At 31.1% G+C, this 22,713-nt stretch overlaps 1 protein-coding gene across 2 annotated transcripts; it reads right to left on the minus strand.

The window, feature by feature from the left end:
- Positions 1 to 1,096: 1,096 nt before the first annotated feature.
- LOC134711499 (E3 ubiquitin-protein ligase RNF13-like) lies at positions 1,097 to 19,123 on the minus strand. 2 transcript variants are annotated; one of them, XM_063572126.1, is made up of 10 exons: positions 18,998 to 19,123; positions 14,802 to 14,893; positions 13,590 to 13,670; positions 12,869 to 13,000; positions 10,936 to 11,041; positions 6,191 to 6,296; positions 5,640 to 5,787; positions 3,694 to 3,808; positions 2,747 to 2,827; positions 1,097 to 1,649 (listed from the first exon to the last, which is right to left on the minus strand). In XM_063572126.1, the coding sequence occupies exons 2-10, from the start codon at positions 14,865 to 14,867 to the stop codon at positions 1,549 to 1,551; spliced, it is 936 nt and encodes a 311-aa protein (XP_063428196.1). In that variant the 5' UTR covers positions 14,868 to 14,893; positions 18,998 to 19,123; the 3' UTR covers positions 1,097 to 1,548. The 2 variants fall into 2 exon arrangements, with proteins under 2 accessions (XP_063428196.1, XP_063428197.1); XM_063572127.1 differs by lacking the exon at positions 18,998 to 19,123 and adding an exon at positions 18,195 to 18,219.
- Between the last annotated feature and the right edge of the window lie 3,590 nt (positions 19,124 to 22,713).

The following is a 22,713-nucleotide window of genomic DNA, read 5'->3' on the forward strand; positions in this document are numbered from 1 at the left end:
CAGGATATATATATGTTGGTTTTATATTGCTTAGTTCATAAAATATGTATGAATTACAAACAAAAGTAACCAGACTTGTTGGTTTTTCTGTTAGTTCCTTGCATTTAAATGTCAAGATAGTAAAACTTGTAGTATAACAATAGGAAATGCTTTCTTAAATCAATTATTTTAAATTTTTAATGTGTTTTAGAATTGAAATCATAATACTACATTGTTTATGTCGAAAATTGGTATAGGTGATTTGTAAAAAAAAAAGCAATTATAAAAATATATTATGATATTATGAAAATAAAACATTATTCAGTAAATTTTTATTTTATTTTTACATGAGTGCTCTTTGTAACATTTATTCACAACTAGTTTAGGTTAGGTGGCGGTTTAGACCTTGACATATTCAGTTGATATGTTTATTTTCTTTTGAAATTTGATCCAATGATGACATACTGGATATTGCTTGTCCACGAAACGTCTTTGTGAATAATTAATATCAATGATATCAGCAATCAAAGCCGTGCTTTAAAGTTATCGAGAAAGAAACTATTCTAGAGGTGTCATGAATCAGATATGGATACTTAAGAATTCCAAAGATCTTTTAGAGTACATACAATCTAATTTAGACTACTTCATCTTGCAATATGATTAAAACTTTGAATTTTATTTTCTTCACGCGTTTATTCCACATTCCAAACTAAATGTATAATTGGAAAATTTGGTCCTACTTTGTTTAAAAAATAAATGGTCAACGTAAATACAAGTTCTTACTAAATTGTCTTAGGGAAAGGGAAATCAAACTTTGTAAAAATAATCAATCCGATTCAAACAAAAAATGCTCCCAAATTGACATTATCAAGATGGATTGGTAACGTTTTGTTCAGTCTTTTTTTTATGTTGTGTCTTGTGTACTGTTATTTGTCTGTTACTCTTTTATCTTTTTTAGAAATGGCGTTGTCGGTTTATTTTCGATCGATGAGATTTTCGATCGATGAAATTGAAATTCCCTCTGGTATCTTTCGTCCCTCTTTTATAACTAATTGCTGACTTCAGGATCTAAAATAATAGCCATAATGAGTTCTCAGACATGCGTACAACAAAACTATAAGGTGCATACAATTTATTTGGTTCAAATATTGAGGTACAAGTTAACAAATATGAAAAATACAATTAAATGCAAACATTGGTCTGAAAACATAACGTAATGATAAATCGCCATTTTAACATTTAGATATACATAAATAGTGAGTGCATGAATACAATATGTGGAGACCTTTCAATTTCACATGCAATTTTCCCAAATGATCACCATACATACAAACTAACACAGTGCATATGCGTTTGGTTTTGTAGTAACAATGGTAACTACACAAACAAACATCAAATGATAAAAAAAACTTAAATAGTATAAAACATAAGTATAAATATTAAAAGACATTAAATTGACAAAGATTGTTTTTCAACAACAATGCATATCTTCATTTGTTGATTGTCATCATTCACACATAGAAATCACAACACACATAAATATTGGTTTGATTACATATTTGTTGCATACTACACATTCTTAACATCCAAGGAAATTGACATTCTTTTACAAACAGGACATGTTCTCTGTTTTCCAGTCAGCCATGGTTTTATACAGTGTATGTGAAATTCTGAAAAGCAAACACAATCTAATCATTCATATATATAATCACGTTTTGAATTGCTGACATTGCAAGTTCGTATAAATGTCATACTGAGAAAATCTTTTCAAATGTATTAGCATCGCTATTTTTGCTTTCTTTTTTAACGCAACATTATTATAATGTTATTTATAATATAATTTGAAATTGTTAACAGACAAGACAGCATTTTCCGGTCTTAAACATTTCATGATTGTAAATTCGTTTTACACTTTCTTTTAAAATAAGAATAAGTTTTTTTCGATTCCTTAATTTAGTATCGTTCTATGACATATAGATATAAAAAAGAAGATGTGGTATGATTGCCAATGAGACAACTATTCACAAAAGACTAAAAACCTTAACAACTATAGGTCACCGTACGGCCTTCAACAATGAGCAAAGCCCATACCGCATAGTCAGCTATAAAAGGCAAACGGAAAATGTGCAAAAAGAGCACCAAGGTGTATTAAACGCAGCGAGAAAATTCCTAACACGTATGTACGGGGCGCCGAATGGAATTTAAGCTTTTTGTAATAAAAATCTTTATGTAATAAATTGAATTTGTACACAATTAACATGTTGATTAAATTAGCATCCTGTAATTTTGTAATTAAATCTTTTTGGGGTTTGACAGAAGAGAAAATTTAAAACAAAATTGACTTTTGTGACAGAAGTCAATTTTGTGTCACAAAAGTCAATTTTGTGTCACAAAAGTCAATTATGTGAACACAAAAATAAACACAAAATTGAATTTTTGTGTTCACATAATTGACTTTTGTGACACAAAATTTACTTTTGTGACACAAAATCTACTTTTGTGACACAAATTAACATACTTTTGTGACACAAAATCGACTTTTTCCATTGTACTCGGTTTTTTACTGGGCTCATACAAACCCACTCTAATGAAACATTCTAGCTTAAAAAATATTTTAAATCGAATAATAGAATCATCAGAGATATTTAAAATTGTGATGGAATGGCGCCGTAAATTAAGTGTGTCGTCTCAAATGATGTCCGAAACAGTGGCGTTTCAATTAGAAAACACCGTTGCTGAATTAGTCTATAATAATACATGTACATACCATGTTCACAAGGTAATATCCATATCTTATCTTTCTCAATAAAATCGTCTAAACACACTGGGCAAGTTTCGTATCTGTGGTCTGTAAAAGAAAACAAACAGTGTAGGTTTTATAGATGAGACCAAAAGATACCAGTGGACGATCAGTAATCATTAAGTGTAAGAAAAAAAAGAAAAATCATAAAAAGAAAGAAATGCGCCGAAAAGACAAACAGCGGTCTACATATAACATTATATGTTTGAATCGGAAGCCCATTTTTACACTTCAGTGATGCTCGAGGCCAAATTGTTTTAAAATCCAAATCCTTTATAGGATAAAGAGCTATGGACCAAAAAGGACAAACAAGTATAGCCAAATATGGACAACTATTCAGAGCTTTGCAACAGAGGAAAATATTCCTCAATTTAACATAATTTCAAAGAGATTGTACCAGCAAATAATTATTATAACACAAAATCCATAATAATCTGCTGAACGTTATTCTTCAAACTTAAGACTGAACAACGCGAACCCTATTAAAATAATAATATTGATTTTAAACATCCTCAGTGATTTGATATGTATACCCAACCTTGGCCTTTCTCATAATAAGCAAAACAACAAAAAAATAGTCATATCAAATTTCATTTTGATATTTTGGTTCTTTTTCTCATCAAATTACTTTAGAATTGAACATTAATATTTTATTTCTAAATCTTTCTATCATTCATTATTACTGATTTTTTTAAACAAGAAACCATATAACAAATGCTATTCATTTGGCATGTGCTTAGTGCTCTTAAGAAATTTACATATACAAATTTCATCAAAGATACCTACAGGCTTCCATGTATATGTTGAATTCACAACATTACATGTCATATGATTACAAGAATATAGTGTCATCATGTTCAAATGTATTGATAAACTCAAATAGCAACTATCAACGGTTAAATAAAAAAACAGACCTTTTGTAAATTTTGTCATTCTGATTGGACTTTCGTGGGCTTCTTTTCTGTTTGTTTTCAAACATTTGGGAGTTCTAAGAGTATTTGTAGAGGTTCTTCGTCTTTGGTCATACTTCTGAAATAGAAAATACTTATATTATTTTTGATTTGCCCTTTTTCCTCTTTGTAAGAAATATTACGCTTTCCAATTTTAATCAGTACCAATTGAAAGACAAGTCGTCAAACAAAAATAGTGTTGTCATATTCAGTCTGCTATATCGATTATATGCCCACGATATTTGTACTACTATAAGGATTTGCGTAGTTTTTCTTCACGGATTAGAATTTGAAACAGATAACGAAATTTTAAAGTGTTGATTTGATGAATATGTATGGAACAAAAAACAAATCTTCAAAATGCAATGATAGGTTCGCTATTATTTTTATGGTTTCACGATAACGCAATCATCAAATATTTCTAAACTCTCATTCTCCTAATAAAAAAAATTCTCCATATGTGTTAGTACGTTTGCGCTGACTATCAACCTGATAACTTCAGACTATTCCAATGATATAAAAACTTGAAACATGACTTACATGGAGACAAGGTTGTTGAATTTCCGTAAACACAGGGCTTCCCTTACAAATAAACCTACAGACATTTCACATTTTCAAGCCATACAAAATCTTTGTCTGCTTCTATACTAATTACAATTGTAAAGTTTTTACCCAAATGAAAAGAATAAATAACCAATACGGAAACATGATTGTCTTAGGAACCTATTTTTTTTTAGAAAGTAAGTAACACCCAGCATCAGGCTATACAGAATGAGTACCATGATTGTAGATTGAAATCTAAATGATCCATGTGAAATATTAGATGTTCATTAATGTCGTGTTTAAAGTTATTTTAATCTTGAATGCGCTGAAATGAATAAAAATTAATTTGAGCGATTATAACAAATTCCATTAAATACTAAGAATTTCTAAACATGTTTCTGACTATCATAACATGAGCTAAAGCGGTTAATAAATCGCATATGAAACTAGTTATGCCTTCCTATTGACACCTTTATTTATTACCGACCGGTAACATACTTCATCTGAAAATGGTAAGTAATAAAGTCATGACAATCCTATTTGCAACTTTATTTATCACCGACCGGTAACTAATTTGACTTAAAACTATACGATTTATAGCAAACAATACTACCAGTACATCATATAATAATACTAGTAGTCCATTCGAACCCCCAACACATAATAGGTGCGTTCGACTGCAATTTTATACTTTTGATAAAAATTATCATTAAATTATAATTTGTAAATAGTAAGTGATGAAGTAAGGTTACAACTGGTTTTGATTCATAAAACTACATAGACATTCTTTGTACTGCTATTCATACAAGCTAATTCAAAACCACCAGAGTACAACGAATTGTATATGACTAAATTTAAGGTAAATAGTAGAACTTGTCTGTAGTTATCCCTTTCAGAGAACATATGACTTGTTTTTTAATTTTGGGTCAAAATGCTTTTCAACTTCGTAATATTTTTGGCCCTTTTAACTCTTCTGATTCGAGCGACACTGGTGAGTCTCTTGTAGACGAAATACACGTTTAGCGTATAAAATTTCAATCCTGATATCTATGATAAGGTTTTTAACTGTTTAATATGGAACACTAAGCAAGAATGCATTCACTGTTCATGAGTTCAGAATGGGCAGATGTTGCTGTCTGGACTTTTCTAGTTGAAAAATCGAAGTATTATAGTACGCTTGATATTTTTTTAACACAACAGATATTTTTTTTTTATGAATTCATCACAAAAATACTTCCCGTTTACAACAGTATTTTGATTTGCATCCATATGCAAAATTAGTTCAATGGAACGGGGTCTCAATTATCACATGCAGAGTCTAGTGTACTAAATAATTGATTTTGGAGTTTAATCCTTGGCAAACTTACAACTTTACAAGTACAGCATACTACGACGAAGACTAATGGTACTGTCAACACTAGATTTCCCCAAAATACAAAAGCCGGAGGATTCGAATCATCTGGTTCCGAGTCGGAATCAGTAGATTCCTTGCCGTCTTTAATTTGTACCAAGTACCTATAATTGATAAAGATATCTTTTGAATTACAATATCAACCTATTACACAAACATGTATATCAATAATTTGTAAAGGGTCCCCAGTTGTTAATACAATGTTGATCTTAAGCACCTTTCAGAAAACCCATGCTATTTTCTAATTTATCTCATTCCATCATTTAGATTTTTCATAGACTATATAACCAAAAAAGGAACAGAAGTATACATATACCCGAAAGAAACATAAAATGTAGTGTGGCCTGTTGAACGTTGTTGGGTTTTTCTCGCACATATATGTTAATATATGATTATTAAACATATCTTAAAGACTTAGATTTGTACAAGACTGGTTACAAAGAAATTACTGCTTCAGTGATCATGACGATATAATTTGTCTAAAATCTTTGAAAAGTCAACACAAACCTGGAACTATTTCTAACATCATTTCTAAGATCATACTCTCTTAATGATATTCCATCTTTATATCCAATAAAAACAGATGGTATAGTAATGTTCTTGCTGTTGTTTCCTGTAAAAATTCAGAATAACTAAACATTTTAAAAATATTTAGTACCATAAAATAAAAAGTATAACTCAACATTTCAAATGTACATGTAAATAGTAAATGCAAAACAAACCCAGATGTTGCTATATGATAACAACTTGAATTTATTATGTTTTGTAAGGCGTTTATTTTGTTATATTAAATACGTCTGATGGCGATACATTTATTAACCTTTACTGGATTGGTTTTGTTAGCCATATGCATCTTGTTACATTCTAGTTTGGATTGATGTGGGAGTCGCGGATGATATAGTGAAGGACATCTAGAAAACACCTTGCATTAAAAATATATTGTGATAGTAAATCAATATGCACTTCAAAGAAAAAAAATATTAGAATTTTAGGTTTCAAAATTAATCATCTTGATTATTCAGTATACATTGTATATTTATTAAAACATAGTCCATTAGTGAAGACCTTCGTTTATTATCGTCTCTATCTGAAATTCGAGGATATTATTAAGTCTTAATCGATGAAAAGGTACTATATCACACAAGAGCGCAATGCTTGACGTCTAGTTACTAATCCCACGTCATTAGGGAGCAACCACGTAACTTAAAAGGGGGTATGGTTTTTTGTTCGAGTCAAAATTTATTTCGCGCTATCAAATTTTTTTCTTCTTCAAATTTCACACTTTCAGGTAAAATGGGAGAAATCTGGATTCATAGGTTTTTTCAGTATGGTCTTGCTTGACCACCGTTTATTTTTTTCATCAAAATGGGGATCAGAATAACTTTTGTTTTGAAAAAAAATACATATCCCCTTGCAGTTTAATAGTTGTTCCCTTATAAAAACTAATCAACATTGAATCTATATCTTAAAGATAGGACATGTGTAAGTTATAAATTAAAATACAGACAAATCTGTCCGATTGAAATATGACAGACGTTAAACGACAAACTATAGCAACAAAAGAAAACAAAGATAAAAGATAAAAACTAAAGCAACCACAAAACAAAATAAACCATGCACAGATACAAGTCCTCCAACAATTTAAACTGTTGTTGCCCCCCCCCCCCCCAAAAAAAAAAAAACTTGAATATTCCTGGCTTGGTACATTCAAAACGGACCTTATAAAAATTGTCAACTTTTTCTGAGAAAATTGTAACGTTAGTTTCTTATAAAACTTCTTTATTAAGGGGAATTTGTATTTTCACGCTGTTCATAACAAGGACCAAGAGAAGCAAACCCAGGAGACAAACAAACACTCTACTGAACAGCATTTTTTAGGGGTAGTCAGAGCTTCGACAGTAGACTGGCTAACCAAAACGCCAACATCAAAATAGGAACTCTTAACATCCAGAATATAAAAGGCAACTCTATTTATCTACAAACTATTTTGAAATCATTAGATATATTCTGTATCCAGGAACACTGGATTCTATCACTAGAATAGAATACTATAAAAAAAAATATCAACAATGACTTTATATCGTACGTCAAATCTGTGTATGATGAAGATCCCATAATAGACCATAAAGCATTCAGAGGGTATGACGGAACAGCATTTTTTTGGAATAAAGATCTAGTGAAATCAATTAATATAATGCCTGATGGTGACAACTGCATCCAAGTAATCACAATCAACAGCAGTCCACTGAAAACATGTCTACTTAATGTCTATATACCATCCTTACAAGTAGCAGGAGATATTGACTATAAAGACACATTAGATCAGATCTCAGAAATAATAGAAAAGTACAAAGATTCTTACCAGACAATTATTTGCGGGGACATGAATGCTTCAATACACAGAGATAACAGAAGACGCGACCAAAATCTCAAGGAATTCATTAAGACAGCTTCAAAGACAAGCCTAAGCCTCCAAGAAAGAAAAAAATATCAACAATATCATGCAAGCCTCCCAGAAAGACATCAAAACCTTTCATAAACTTGTCAAACAACAAAGATCGAAACATGATACCAACACAGATATATTATATATTGGAAACCAAGCATTTGAATGAGAAAAGATTCTATCACCCTGGCAAAACACATTTTGAAACACCAAACTTTGATGAAAATATTTTTGACCTGAAGCGTTTAGAATTAATCAAATTACAAAAAAACATAATACCGGAATTAGACATTCAAAATAAAGAATAACAAATACTACACCAACAGAAATTTAATCTGTAATTAGGAAATTAAATACAGGAAAAGCTTCCAAAGAGAACGGCATCGTATCTGAACATTACATATATGCTATTGATGTAATCATTGATGAAATAACTGACATTATAAACCAAGTTTTTCAGGAATTAGACGTACCTCAGAGTCTAAAAAATGGAATTTTGACACCTGTCTTGAAAAAGAAAGAAAAGAAAACTATACCTGGAAACTACAGAGGTATTGTAGTCACTAGTATATTCTCCAAGATATTTGAAACAATAATAAAAGACATTAGAACCTGAGCTATTTCCATCAAAAATACTCTACAGAGAGGATTCACAGAAGGCGCATCAAGTCTATTTACAGCTTTTATAGTCTCCGAAACAACTATGCTATACAATTTCCTAAAAAAATTACTAGAACTATTAACATTGGACGCAGAAAAAGCTTTTGACACTGTTACCCATGAAATACTGCTGAACAAAATGTTCCATGATAGGATTAGAGGAGATATGTGGGCATTACTGAAAAACATCTATACCAATATGACACTGCAAGTTAAATTGGGAGACCAAACAAGGAATACGTCAAGGAGCTAAACTATCTACTCTCCTGTACAAAAGGTATAACAACACTAAGTATCTCAAATGCAATCACAGGCAGTCACCTCGGAACAAATATAAAATCTGGAAAATATATGTAGTCCCAAGATATCACTACGGTCTGGAAGTACAAATCTGCACAAAAGCTGATATATACGAGCTGGAAAAACTACAGAGGAAAATATTTAGTCTACTGAAAGGACTGCATCCTCTGCCCTCTATATTCTCCTAGGAGCGGAACCAGTTGAAACTATATTAGACAGAAATATGCTTTCCTTATTCCTTACAATCTATCGGCTAGATAATGCAATAGAAAAGAAAATCCTACAATGGGAACTCGAAATTGAAAAGGACTTCACAGAATCCTCCATAAACAGAATAGACAAAATTTTAAATAAATACAGTCTTCCAAATCCAAAAGAAATTTTAGAAAACCCGCCATCAAAATACAAATGGAAAACCATGCTGAAAAAAAAAACATAAATATATACCGGTCAAATATCTGGAAAGAGGAATGCCTGATAAAAACAACGATTAAGTACTTGACAATCCAAGAAAGTCCTACTGAAAACCCACATAATATCTAGTAAGCTGTCAGAAACAATCAGAATGACATTCGAAAAGCAGAATTCAAAACTAGGCTAATAACTAGAACCTACATGCTACAAACAATTATAGCAAAATTTAGCAAAAATCAAATATCAGGAAAATGTGAGCTATGGACCAAAGCTGAGGAGGACATTAAGCACTTTCTGCTGGAATGTGAGTCTCTGGAGAGTGTTCGACTTAAACAGATGAACAAACTTCTATCTTTAACCGAGTTGAAAGGGGAGGTGATAAAGCTAATTATAAAGAGGAGGATGTGCTTCAAATTATAATGGACTGCTCGAAGCTACCAACAACTAGCCTATCCCACCTAAAAGCAAATGACCTGATAGAAAAACAATCTCAAAATTTCTGTCACCAAATGCATAAGGAACGCACCAAAATGCAAACACGATGATACATGAAGTAGAGGCTGAAGTGAAACTGCTGAAACACCCAAGTACCTCTCTTCAAGACCCTCTACAAAGTGAATTTACATTTAAACAACAACATTGTTATTGAATCCAGCTATACAAACTGCATATATACACAAAAGGAAAGATGGACCAAGCAGTCTGCATGGAATGCCAAGCTAACTGCCTCCATCTACGATTAGATTAGCTGCTTACATCTAATTATATGCTAAGCCCTTGGCATGATTTCACCTTTTACTCAAATTTTACGATATATGAAAGGTTTCTTTTTTTTAGTTAATGATATTTTTTATTTTAATTGTAAACTTTATCTCTTAAAAGCTATTACCATACTGCCAAAATTTAATCCCATTCTTATTGATTTGTTTGATCAACTTATTTTTACCTTTAATCCTTTGATTTTATCATTTTTCTTTCACATTTTAATCTTTTAATTCAGTAAACATATGATAGAAATGTCTCATAAAAAGGAATCAATCGGTTTTTAAAATCATAAACTCTAACCTAGGTAGAATCATAAATGATGTAAATAGCACATAATTTTAAACAATTGTTCTTAAAATTCACTGTTTTACCTGTATATAAGGTTTTTTTAAACTTGAGCCACACTGTTAATATCTGTAAATATTTTAAAACCATATATCCCCAAGTGGGAGTGCTGCGATATATAACGGAGGAAATTACCTGAACAGAACAGAACAGATCCATTGACTAATGGTGTTTGTATTATAGTCATTTGCTTGAACACTTGGTGATGTGCACTTTTGCCTTGTTATTGATTACGATTTATTTGAAACGTATGATTGAAATCAGACTAGATAAACACACCGTCCATATCATTGAAGCTAAATGTTATAAATATCAAACCTACCCGATGCTCCATTGGCTGTCATTTCAAATACGGAATTGGAATTAGGCATTGTTATGTTATTGTGTACTATCACAGCATTGTAATGTAGTTTCTGTGCAGCGAGTACCTACATGTAAAGACATTAAATACCAAATTATTTTATTTTCTCACTTTTTCTAAATCAATTTTCACAAAATTTATCTGATAATATCGACTATAAAACATAATAAAAATATTGTTTTTGTATTATCTAAAAACTATTTAGGGTTTTACCGGCCTAAAATGTTGAATCGAGATCAGTTAATTGTGTTGCCTTAATCGATATACCATTGCAAAACAAATTAAAGCAAGAAACTGACCAGGTTTTAGACGTCCTAAACGAATATAAGAACACTTGAAACGGCATATCGTTTTATCGATTTGTATATAGCATTTTGTAACGATTCAACTACATACATGTATAAGACCAAGTTCGGATTTATATATCGAGGTCCTTACTTTATCATAAAAATTTTAAAATCTTATCATGAGCATGATGAGAAACTGTTCAAACAGTCATTTAGTGAAATAAAATATACTTCATAGATCATATAGGTTGATGTAGACTAAAAGTCATAAGAAACGTTAGAAATCATGGGGCAATGAGGCAAGTAAAATGCACAAATCAGCAGAGAGAATTTTGGTAAAAGCATACAATTACATTTGTAAGAGTATCATATTTGGATAGAACGTATAAATACATAATGCATACTATACTCTAATGATCAGCATTCAAGATATTCTCAGGCTAATTGACACACATTCAGAGGTCAAACCGAACTACAGATTTAGTTTTTATCGATTACGCTTAAAAATCAAGTAAGTCTAGATCGATCACTTCATCCTGTCAAATGCCATTTTTTTAAAAGATGCTTTAATCATCGTGCTGTTGTAATATAAGAACTATTTTAACTCGATTTGTGTTCGTCTAGCTGATGTACTATATCCATACTAACGAAAGTCTTTCCAGGAAAGCTGTATAATTTTTTATTGAAACTTTTTTTTACATTTCAAGTTATTTCAAAAAAGAGAATGATTGAAGATTTCTGATGAAGATACTTTGGATGCTGATTTTGCATTAAATAAGCAATCAAGTACTCAAAATTTTACATAGTTTTTAAGCTGTTCTAGATTAGAACTTACTTATTTTAAAAGGAAAAGTTTTTGATAAGTTTATAATGATATTACTATCATTTTTTTTAATATGGCAAAGTTCCTTTCACCTTCATGTGTGAAAAATAGACATTATCTGTATTTGAAAAAAAAATGTTCAGCTAGATGTATTTTTATCTTATTGAAAAGGGGCAAGTTTTTTTTATACTAATCATGTTTTCTTTAATTCAACTTTAACTCAAATTTGAAATAGACCATAACAATTGTGGCCCGGCCTACCTCACGTTTCTGTATTACTTTAGTTGACACCTATTGCATCTCCTTTCATTCATAAAAAATATGTGGGCCAACATAAACAAACAAACACCTTTAATGGAATAAGTCTAACAATGCAATTTTGATATTAGAGTCTCATTTACATTTCAAATAAAATTAAGACATCAGCATTGAAAATAATTGATAAATATATTTAAACAATACAATTGAGAATGGAAATTCGGAATGTGTCAAAGCGACAACAACCCGACCATAGAGTAGACAACAGCCGAATGCCACCAATGGGTCCTCAATGTAGCGAGAAACTCTAGCACCCAGAGGCTTCCTTCAGATGGCCACTAAACAAATATGCACACTAGTTACTAGATAATGGACGTCATACTAAACTCCGAATTATACACAAGAAACTAAAATTTAAAATCATACCAGACTAACAAAGGCCAGGGGCTCCTTACTTGGGACAGGCGCAAACTTGTGGCGGGGATAATTTATGTTATGAATATCAAAAGATGATCCTACTACATACCATATTGACAAATTCACAACCTTGTCGTTCCATCAATGCTATCCATACTGTACTGCTGTCGATCCAAGGCGGTGACGGTTCATAATAATTACACGAACCTTGAGAAACTGGTTTCAAATATTTCAGGAATCCCTAAAGCATGTATAATTTTATGACAAAATCAATGTACTTGTAATGGAAAATATTTAAATGGCTGATGTACTGTTGTGTTTTGTGGACTGTTTCTTACTTTTATTTCTTTTTTGTTTGGTTGTGAAATTGTATATCCTCCGCTTCATACTTTTTCCCCAAATCCTATTTGTATTATTCCTCCTATTAACGCTAATTCTCAGAACATCTATCTGATATACAGATTTATCGCTATTTTGTACTTTTTTTTGTGCTAATTTTTCATTTTATGCTAGCCGCTTGAAATGGAAAATTATCGCTAGTAAAAACTAAGGAGGCAAGTGGCGTTGCTAATGAAATTGACATGAAATTGACAACGTCGTCATAGGTAAAATGGCGATAAACATATTATCATTAGTCATCCCGTACCGGCTCAAGCGAGAAAATCAATCTCGTTGATATGATCAACAATAATCTATAAATATGCGTATTCAAATTCTTAAGGTGTTTTGTTTTCTATTTCATTTACTTTTTAAAGACATATCAAAATCATCTTAGGTGATATCTTCTTATTAATTGAATAATAAAATATATGAAAGACTATCTACTTTACCTTGATTCCTGTATCTGGTAAACTACCACCGAAGCCTGCAGGGTGATCACGAAACGATTCAACAATATCTTCTGAGAAAATCTGCAAAAACAATGTTGGGATATGGTTTACAAAATGATAATGGCTAAGCATGTATCTTTATGGGACGATGTTTCATCTTTCCAAGATAAAAAAAAGTTAGTGTAGTATAATACTGATATTGGTCAGTGTAAAGCTAGCACCACGAGTCTGACAGCTAGAAGACAGATTGTCTGGAGCATATGTATCATAGTACACCTAAAGTATCGATGTCTGGCCTTATCAAGAATGTGTGTGGGCCAAGGTATCAATGGTTAAGGTGGACATTGTCTCTTCTATTGTGTACCATGGTCTACACTTTGTGTATTTCTGTCTTCATCTCAGTTTACCTTTTGTACTCCGTACATGTACCTATCTGATGAGTCAAGCCATTCCAACTGATTATTACAGTTTGTTCTAATGTTGTGTTGTTACACTACTGTCAAAGGTCAAATATAGGATTGGCAGCTCATTAATATCCCCATCGGATATCAATGTATGTCGGTCCAAAGTTAAGAGCCTATAATTTAGTTGTTACTCGTTTTACGGCGGGCTGTAGTTGGTGAGTTTAATTATGTTTTAAGACAGCAAAGATATATTTCGTTACGGTTTTATATTTCAATTGATTCATTTTGACTTTATTTGAGTTTACTCCTATTTCATATTGAAACATTTCCACGAGTAATTAAACAACAATGTCAAATTAATGATGTTATTTTTTCTATTTTTAATGAATAACTAGTAAGGCGTATGAACATGAAAAGTGCAATGGCATGTGAAATTAGAATTACTATAGTTAGGCAGTTTTAATCTTGATCTTTATGCACTCAAGATAAATAAAAAAAAAATCAGTTTATCAATGAAGTGTTACATTTCGTGATAGTTTGGAAGTATTGTACAGTAATTACTTCCGCCGCGACATAAAGGTAAAACTTCATGATAGTTTTCATTTAAAATGTAACATATTCTAGCGGAAGTAATTAATAGTCATTCATGAATTCAACCTACTTATTGCACGAAAAGAAGTTTATATAATTTAATGGTACAACATATGACATCAATGACATTCGGTAACGAGACTAGTTAAAGTCGTTAAAACATATCAAATCAATCCTAATTAGCTGACGGCAGACGGTAGACGGCAGACGAACTTACATGAACAACATTGACAGAACAGCATACTGGAACAGCCAATATCGATAGGAGTAACAAGCCAAACATTACTCAACCCGTAATCATTCTGTTTTCTGAAATATAAAAGAAGATTTATTAATACTAGTATTTGACAATTTATTTATTGTGCAATAGATTATTCAGATTTAATGCTGCACTTAAATTACTTGGCGAGGTTTTTGGAATTTCATCATATATTTGGACTCTTTGTTTTTTTTCTGACGATACATGGTAAAATATTTTGCCCCATAACAACTAAGTTTCTGTTCATATAAAACTTCAATAACTCATAAAAGGTCATTCACCAAAATTTAAGTAAATTCTTAATTTCTTTTCCTGCAGTTTAAGACCAAATAATGCTTAAGTAACTATAAGATAAAAGTCCGACTCAGCCTTTTGTCGCCTTTTTTGTTTAAATCACATATTTTGAAAAGGTGCGCCATTACCTATCAATATTTTTAGCTTATTTTTGTAATGATGTTCTGATCTAAAACCTAAATTTTAAACTCTTGATTTTTTAAATTACATATAATAAGTATACCTTTAATACGCACCATTTGCTATTTCGAGGACTTTCGTTGATAACATACACTATTTGTTATTGTTATCGCATAGGCATCATACCACATCTTCTTATTTTATGCCAAATTATTCAAGTTGGCTTCGTGGATCTCTAAATCGTTTATTTATTCATTGTTTCATGATAACTCTGTTTAAATGTAACTTCTCTTTTTGTTTTATTTTCCAATTTGTTAGTTGGTTGCCTAGCTAGAACACCTTCTTTTTCCTCTGATAAAAGCTAAGATTGGAAACATTGTGGGTTTTTTTTTTCATTTACTAGAAAAATTTGTAAGAGTTCTTTTATATATTTGCCGACTAAATTTGATATGTTTATTTGTCTTTTTATTATGTGACAGCGACCTGAATCTTATTTATGGAATAGGGTTTGTCTGACTGAATCTTTAAAAGTTTTCCGAGCTATGTTAAAAGCTTCAAAACTTGGTCGTCATCAGAACACAAACAAGTGTTCCAGAATTCCGTAGTTATTATATCGTTCAATGAACTTTATAAAACAATCCTCACCTGAATATGTTGCGATTCATAAACTAGAAATATGGAACAACGTTTTCCATTAACCCAAGGAGGTCACATAACCTCCTTGATTAACCTAGATGAAAATGCTATACATGTATTACATGTACGTATAAAGTTAATGATTAGTTTTCGACTCAGAATAAAAATACCAATTAACTAACCTGTTCTTGTATCCTGACGTTTTGTCATCATAATTGTTATATATTAGAATATGAAACTAATATTCATACATCAATACTTAATGGTAATATAAAAAAGAAGATGTGGTATGATTGACAATGAGACAACTATCCACAAAAGACCAAAATGACGCAAACATTAACAATTATAGGTCACCGTACGGCCTTCAACAATGAGCAAAGCCCATACCGCATATAGTCAGCCATAAAAGGCCCCGATAAAACAATGTAAAACAATTCAAGCGAGAAAACTAACGGCAAACATATAAGATACAGCTTTGATCACACAGTTATGTTTTTTTTAACATAAATATGAATACAAGATAACTTTAATATTGTTAATTCAAATATGTAATAAAAAAAAGACCTGCATGTGCTACTTTTAGAAATAAATGGGATCCAAATTTAAACTTTTATATAAGTTGGTCTTTGGTGGTGAGAAGTCTAATCGGCATTCACACCACATTTTTTTTTTTTATACCCAAACGGTTTGTGTTTTATAAGATAACACACAAGCAGATTTTTGTTAAAACATTTGGAATTATCCTCGACATAAGTATGCTCTAAATTTGTGAAACAATTATTCTTGAGAAAAAAAAAATTTCATCAAAAATGTTCGTAATTTTAGAAGAAAAAAAAGATTTTTTTTGCATTTTTTTTAATTAAATTTTAAAAGATAAAACTGATGAATTTTTAATGATTTTTTATATAAATTAAGGGGGGATTCCTGCATATTAAAAACAATTGTAATTTTTAAAAAAAAAGGGGGAGGGGTCAATGTACTCGTTTTCTAGTGAATGATTGAATAAGACGATAATGCATATTTTCCCGATATTTTAAAGTTTGCTGTCCCTGCAACGGTATTTGAGAGGAATTTATTTTACACTAGGGCCATTGTCAATATGCATTTCAACTTTTGATTAAACTTACTGTATCATAGTTCTATGTATGTGTGCTGTGTATGTCTTTACAGTATTATGAACATAATGAGATGTGGTATGATTGCCAAGGAGACAACTATTCACCAAAGATCACACGAAGTGGATGTAAGCAATATAGGCAACCGTACTTCCTTCAACAAGGGGAAAAACCCATACAATATTGTTTCCAATAACTTTTAAAATTATCAGCGCCTGGGGATAGCCAAACCCGTAAGTTTGAAGTAACGCGTTACATAAAATAAAATATGTCAAAAAGACAACAACCCGCAAAGGCCCCTGACTTGGGACAGGCGCAAAAATGCGGCGGGGTAAAACATATTTTTTGATATCTCAACCCTCCGCCTATACCTCTAGCCAATGTAGAACAAAGAAACATATACATGTAGTAATTTTCACAAAAAAACTCAGTTTAAAAGAAGTCCAAGTCCGATGTCAGAATAGGTAACAAAGGAAACTAAGCAAAATGACAATGAAACATAGATTAGCCCATATCTCAACTAAACTGATTTAAAGATTAATGTCTTCATCAGATGAAAATCAAGCATCATCCCTACTGTAAGGGGTTTAGTGTCGTATACCATCATAAAATATAAAAGAAGAACATAACCCGCACATGTAGTTGTCTTTTGTTTTACAAATTAATTCGACGGTCAAAAGTAAAACTCATTTACAGTCGCTCCTGTTGAGTCAACTATCACTCTGCTATTTTCAGTATACAAGTACTAGTATTACTATACTTTACCTTTATTCACATAACAGAAAACATCTGTCAACAGATTTTTTGTTCGACTTCTCCTATAGAGTTCAAGGATTTTTCCACAATGATTATAATAATTTTAAATGTAGACTAGTGTTGGCGCATTAACCGGTCCGTAAACATGTTGACAAAATTTTAATCAAAATATTATGATTATTGAGCGACAAATTGAATTTGATTTTTCTTTCTTGGGGAAGGAGGAGGCATGCATATATTCAAAATAAATTTCATGGCTTGGCGATAAGAACTAAAAATGAATAATTCCGAACAAGCTAAGATAAAAACGAATATTCTACAACTACAATACAATATGCCGAAAACAATTGTGTAAAGAGCCTCCCCTTACCCGAGTATAAATATAAGAAAAAGTATTAGCTTTCCCCTTACCATAAGAAAAACTTACCAATGTGTTAGAGTGTAAAGACTCGCATGGAAAACCTTGCTGGTATTTTAATTACGTAGTAGTTTTATTGTCATGTAACTTAAGTTATCTCTTAGTTATTTATTTTATGCTATACCATGCTCCCGGAATAAGAATAAGGGTTTTTCAACAGGACATAAAATTTTACAAAACACTTCCTTACAGTTTTGTTATGATGTTTGCTTTAACTCGGTGGAAAAGGAAACTTGGAACAGGGAACAAGTTCTTAATAAACATTTCTTCAGAATGAAAACACGCAATATTTTCCAATATCGCTGAAGTTAAACAATATAAAATATTAAATAAGATTTATGAACAATCCGTGTTGGGAAATTATTTATTGGAATACGCGGAAATTAACTTTGAAGTCATTATTAACCAGGTAAAAATATACGCTATACACATGCGCACCAGGTAAAAATGAAAATGAAAATATTGACCGAGATCATATTATATATAATTCTTTTTCTATTGTTCTTTCATTTTCTACAAACTTAAAAAAAAATAAGAAAAAGTCCTATAGGCTATTTTCACCTCTTGCGTATAATAACATTTTGAAATGTATGAATGTGTATTTCAAACGACCGACGTTTTGTTTGGTTTTCATGTTGTCAAACGTGAATATTACATATTATATTTATATCAGATTCAAATGATTGTAATTAATCATTAAAATGAAATTAAACGAAACAAGTATTTATAAACATTCAAAAAGTATCTAATATTGAGTGATATTACATGTATAAATATACATCTAACATCGTTATTTACAATATTACACTCACCCGTTTGTGTACCTTCAAGTTCCAATCGATTGTATAGGTGATTATAAATAGTATTACAAAGAATCTACCTTTAAACGGATATATATATATATATATTTATATATGCTTGGTGAACATTTCGTAAGAACAAAGAACGTCATTATTACAAAAGCTTTCTAAATCCGAAATTGCAAGTCATTATTACATGCTGCGAAAACGGAACAGTTAAGTATAGAAATTAAAAAAAATATATATATATTATTGTAGTCTCATCAGTGACGAAATAACCAAATAAAGTATGAAGTTCGAGAGCATTTGGTTTTCCAAAATACAGTATAGGCTCAGCTAAGGTAATCTACTCATTGGGTCGAACATCCGTAGTATTTAAAAAGAACGTTTTGTAAATTGTTAATTTAATATAATCACGACCTTATAAACGCGCTACTCTGCAAGAGAAGGCTCCGTAACAGACAAGTACATTGAAGAATGTTTTATCATTAATTTTGTTAAAAAAATCTCATTTCCCATACAAGATATGATAATGTCTTGGAGTATAATAATAGAAAGCGAGGATTCGTATTTCCTTATACCGATCGCGAGCGCCAAAGCAGACACCAAAACTGCAATTCAAACGGTATACAATCTATTGATGATATATTATAACACGCATCTTCAATTACAATGAATGCTTCTTCTTTATTGTTTTGGGCAGCTTATATATTAGAATATGTGGTAGGAGTGACAATGAAACATCTTTCCACCCAAGTCACAATTTGTATAGTAAAACCATTCATTACAAACTAGAAACGAGAAACATTTATCAACCACATCAACAAACGACAACCACTGAACATCAAGTTTCTGACTTAGGACAGGTGGGAACGAATGCAGCGGGTTTAAACGTTTTGATCATGTAGCAGCCTTCACCTTTACCTGAACAATAGTGTAACATCACAACCATGAAAGACACACTATGACATATCAATTGAAGTGGCTTAACGCAATTTAAAGACATCATTATGAACACAAACAAGTGAATTTACTTTGACACAAAGTTCATACAGAATAAAAAATTAAGGGGTGTGATGATAATTTAAGAAATAAGAACAATATGCCACCAAACAGTCTGAATTAACATAAAACATTTGAAAAAATTGACAAAACTTAAGTGTAAACTTGACAAAATTGTAGCTTAAAGACATATAATCAGATATAAAGCTATGCTACTCATAACATAAGAACCACACACGTCAAATACTACACAAATCTAGGTGTTTATTGATTATAATTAAATATTGATACATATATAGATTTTATACATCGTGTGATTGTAAATCATATTAAGGTAACTTCGGTTGAATAAGCTACTTCAACGACTCTTTTAATCTCCTAACTAATTAAATTGAATATCTAATTTAGGTTTCCTATACCATACAACTAGAGACACATGTAGCAAGGGTCTATTCAATTCCAAACTGAATGTGATGCTTTGACGGACATAAGTGTTATTTTGAGCCTTTAATTATATGAAACCAATCTATAAAAAAAATATACATACACGAACCTAACACAACAAACACAAGGAACTAGTTATTAACTTATTGATTGATGTGCATAATCGACTAACTATTGCTTAACGTCCAGTGGCAACTACATCATACATATTAATGAAAACAAATAAATAATCATTACAATAGGTAGATTTAGCAAGATACATAAAAAGTTCGACTACGATCTGCATCTTAAAAAATTGAAAAGTGGATTGAGAGATTGAAAAACAAAGGATATTGCATTTGGAAACATTATTTTTTTTTTATATTGATGACTTTTTATAAAAATTTTCTGCTGTACTTGTTTGATGAGTTTAATGTATGTAAAAAAAAACCTCCGAGAATACCTGATGCACAGGTATCAGGTACATCGTAATCTACATAAATAATTACGTGTATATATCAGTGAGAATAAAAGATACAATATATGATGAAGGTGTTATTGTTCTTATTCCATCTGGCTTCAGCCTACGTAGTTATTGATGTTGCTACAAAGTATACTTCACATTTCTAGTAAACATCTCGTTTAAGCCTACTTAGTTATACGAATGCAAATAAGGGCGTTTGTCACATGTATCAGCGATCTGTATAAGTACAGATCCTCGTGAAATTAATCAAATGTATCTACTTCAAAACTGCAAGGAGAACATAACAACCACAAGGACTCTGATAGTGGATTTATATATTTCATCTTAATATGTATTGTAATCTTATTCGTTTTAGTACTTTTTCAATTTGCATGATCTGTATTTAATTTTTCGCGTTGGCACCCATATTTGTATGATATTACTAAATTTGCAACTGTCTTAAGCAATGTTCATTCGATTTCCATATTCATATGCTGTAAAAAGAGTTGTAAGTCACCATTTTGACTTTCAAATCCTTCATTGGATTAGAAAATGCAGTAATATTTCTATGGGATCATTTACCTCACAAAACCCCTCCATTTCTAGATTCACTTTCAACTCATGCACAGTTTTTTGAAACCACGATACCCGTCTGTATTAAGTTAGGAATATGACAGTTGTCGTTCATTCGTTTATTGTGTTTGAGCTTTTAATTTTGTCATTGAATAAAGGGCTTTCTGTGATGAATTTTCCTAAGAGTCTGTATTTTATAATCATACTTTTTTCATGCAGGTTTGTGGAAACTGCAACGGCCCCTTTGGATTTTTCAGGAGAGGTATATATACATATCTATACTATTAAACGAGAAGACCTTATTTTGGGTGTCGCTTCTCTTCCTTCCACAATAAATCAATCATCATGCCTCTGTGTCCTATAGGTAACATGCATAGTCGCATTTGTCATCTATTCTTATGATTATTCAGATTGAGTTATTTTGGGAGAAAAACGACAAAAAAGGAGTCCGGATATGATTCCGTCATCAGACTGTTTTTTAGTCATAGATAAGACTTCCTGTTTGAAACATGCACAAACACAACCAATCGTATGATAGATAACAAAAATGAAAAATAGATAAGCCAATCAGAGCGTTCTCCATATCATGGTGTTTATATCGCAAGAACAACAACTATATTATACCTCCTTAGACAGGACAATTATTTTTCGCGTTTACCTACATGTAAACTATGATTATACTACTATAATATATAGAGACTCTCTTTATTCTGTCCACTGTTGTTTTTTTAAAATGTTTACTATTTAAGGGGTGATACCAGTTGCATTTATATTAAAAAAAGTAAAACATGTGACACAAGTAAACCAAACGTAGAGACGTTAAGCACGTTATTGCGTCAATGCCGTGAAATGCGACAGAGCAATTTGATAAATAGTCTTTCTATGAAAACTAACTAGTTCAGCTTTATGAAATTTATATCCATAGATGAGGCAGGTATTACTGTTTCCAAAAATATTAAAAATATTCTTTAACTTTTCATAATAGTTTCAAATAATGATACAAATATTACCAAAAACGTCAAAAATATGCGTGTCAGACGTAACAAATTATTCGCAAAATAACTTTTGCGGGAATTTTTGTGGTCTAATAAAAAGTTTAAAATCCGCGAAAATTCGCATGAATGATAAACGTCTAATATAATTTATGACGCCATTGCGTTTTTTTGTGTTGATCGAACGGTAAAAATTTATTTTTTCAAAAATGAATAATCATCGCCATGGTCAGGTTTCTGAAAATGCTAAGTTATCAAAATTTATCGCTTTTTAA

The sequence above is a fragment of the Mytilus trossulus genome, chromosome 3, assembly GCF_036588685.1.
Source record: "Mytilus trossulus isolate FHL-02 chromosome 3, PNRI_Mtr1.1.1.hap1, whole genome shotgun sequence".
NCBI lineage: Eukaryota > Metazoa > Mollusca > Bivalvia > Mytilida > Mytilidae > Mytilus > Mytilus trossulus.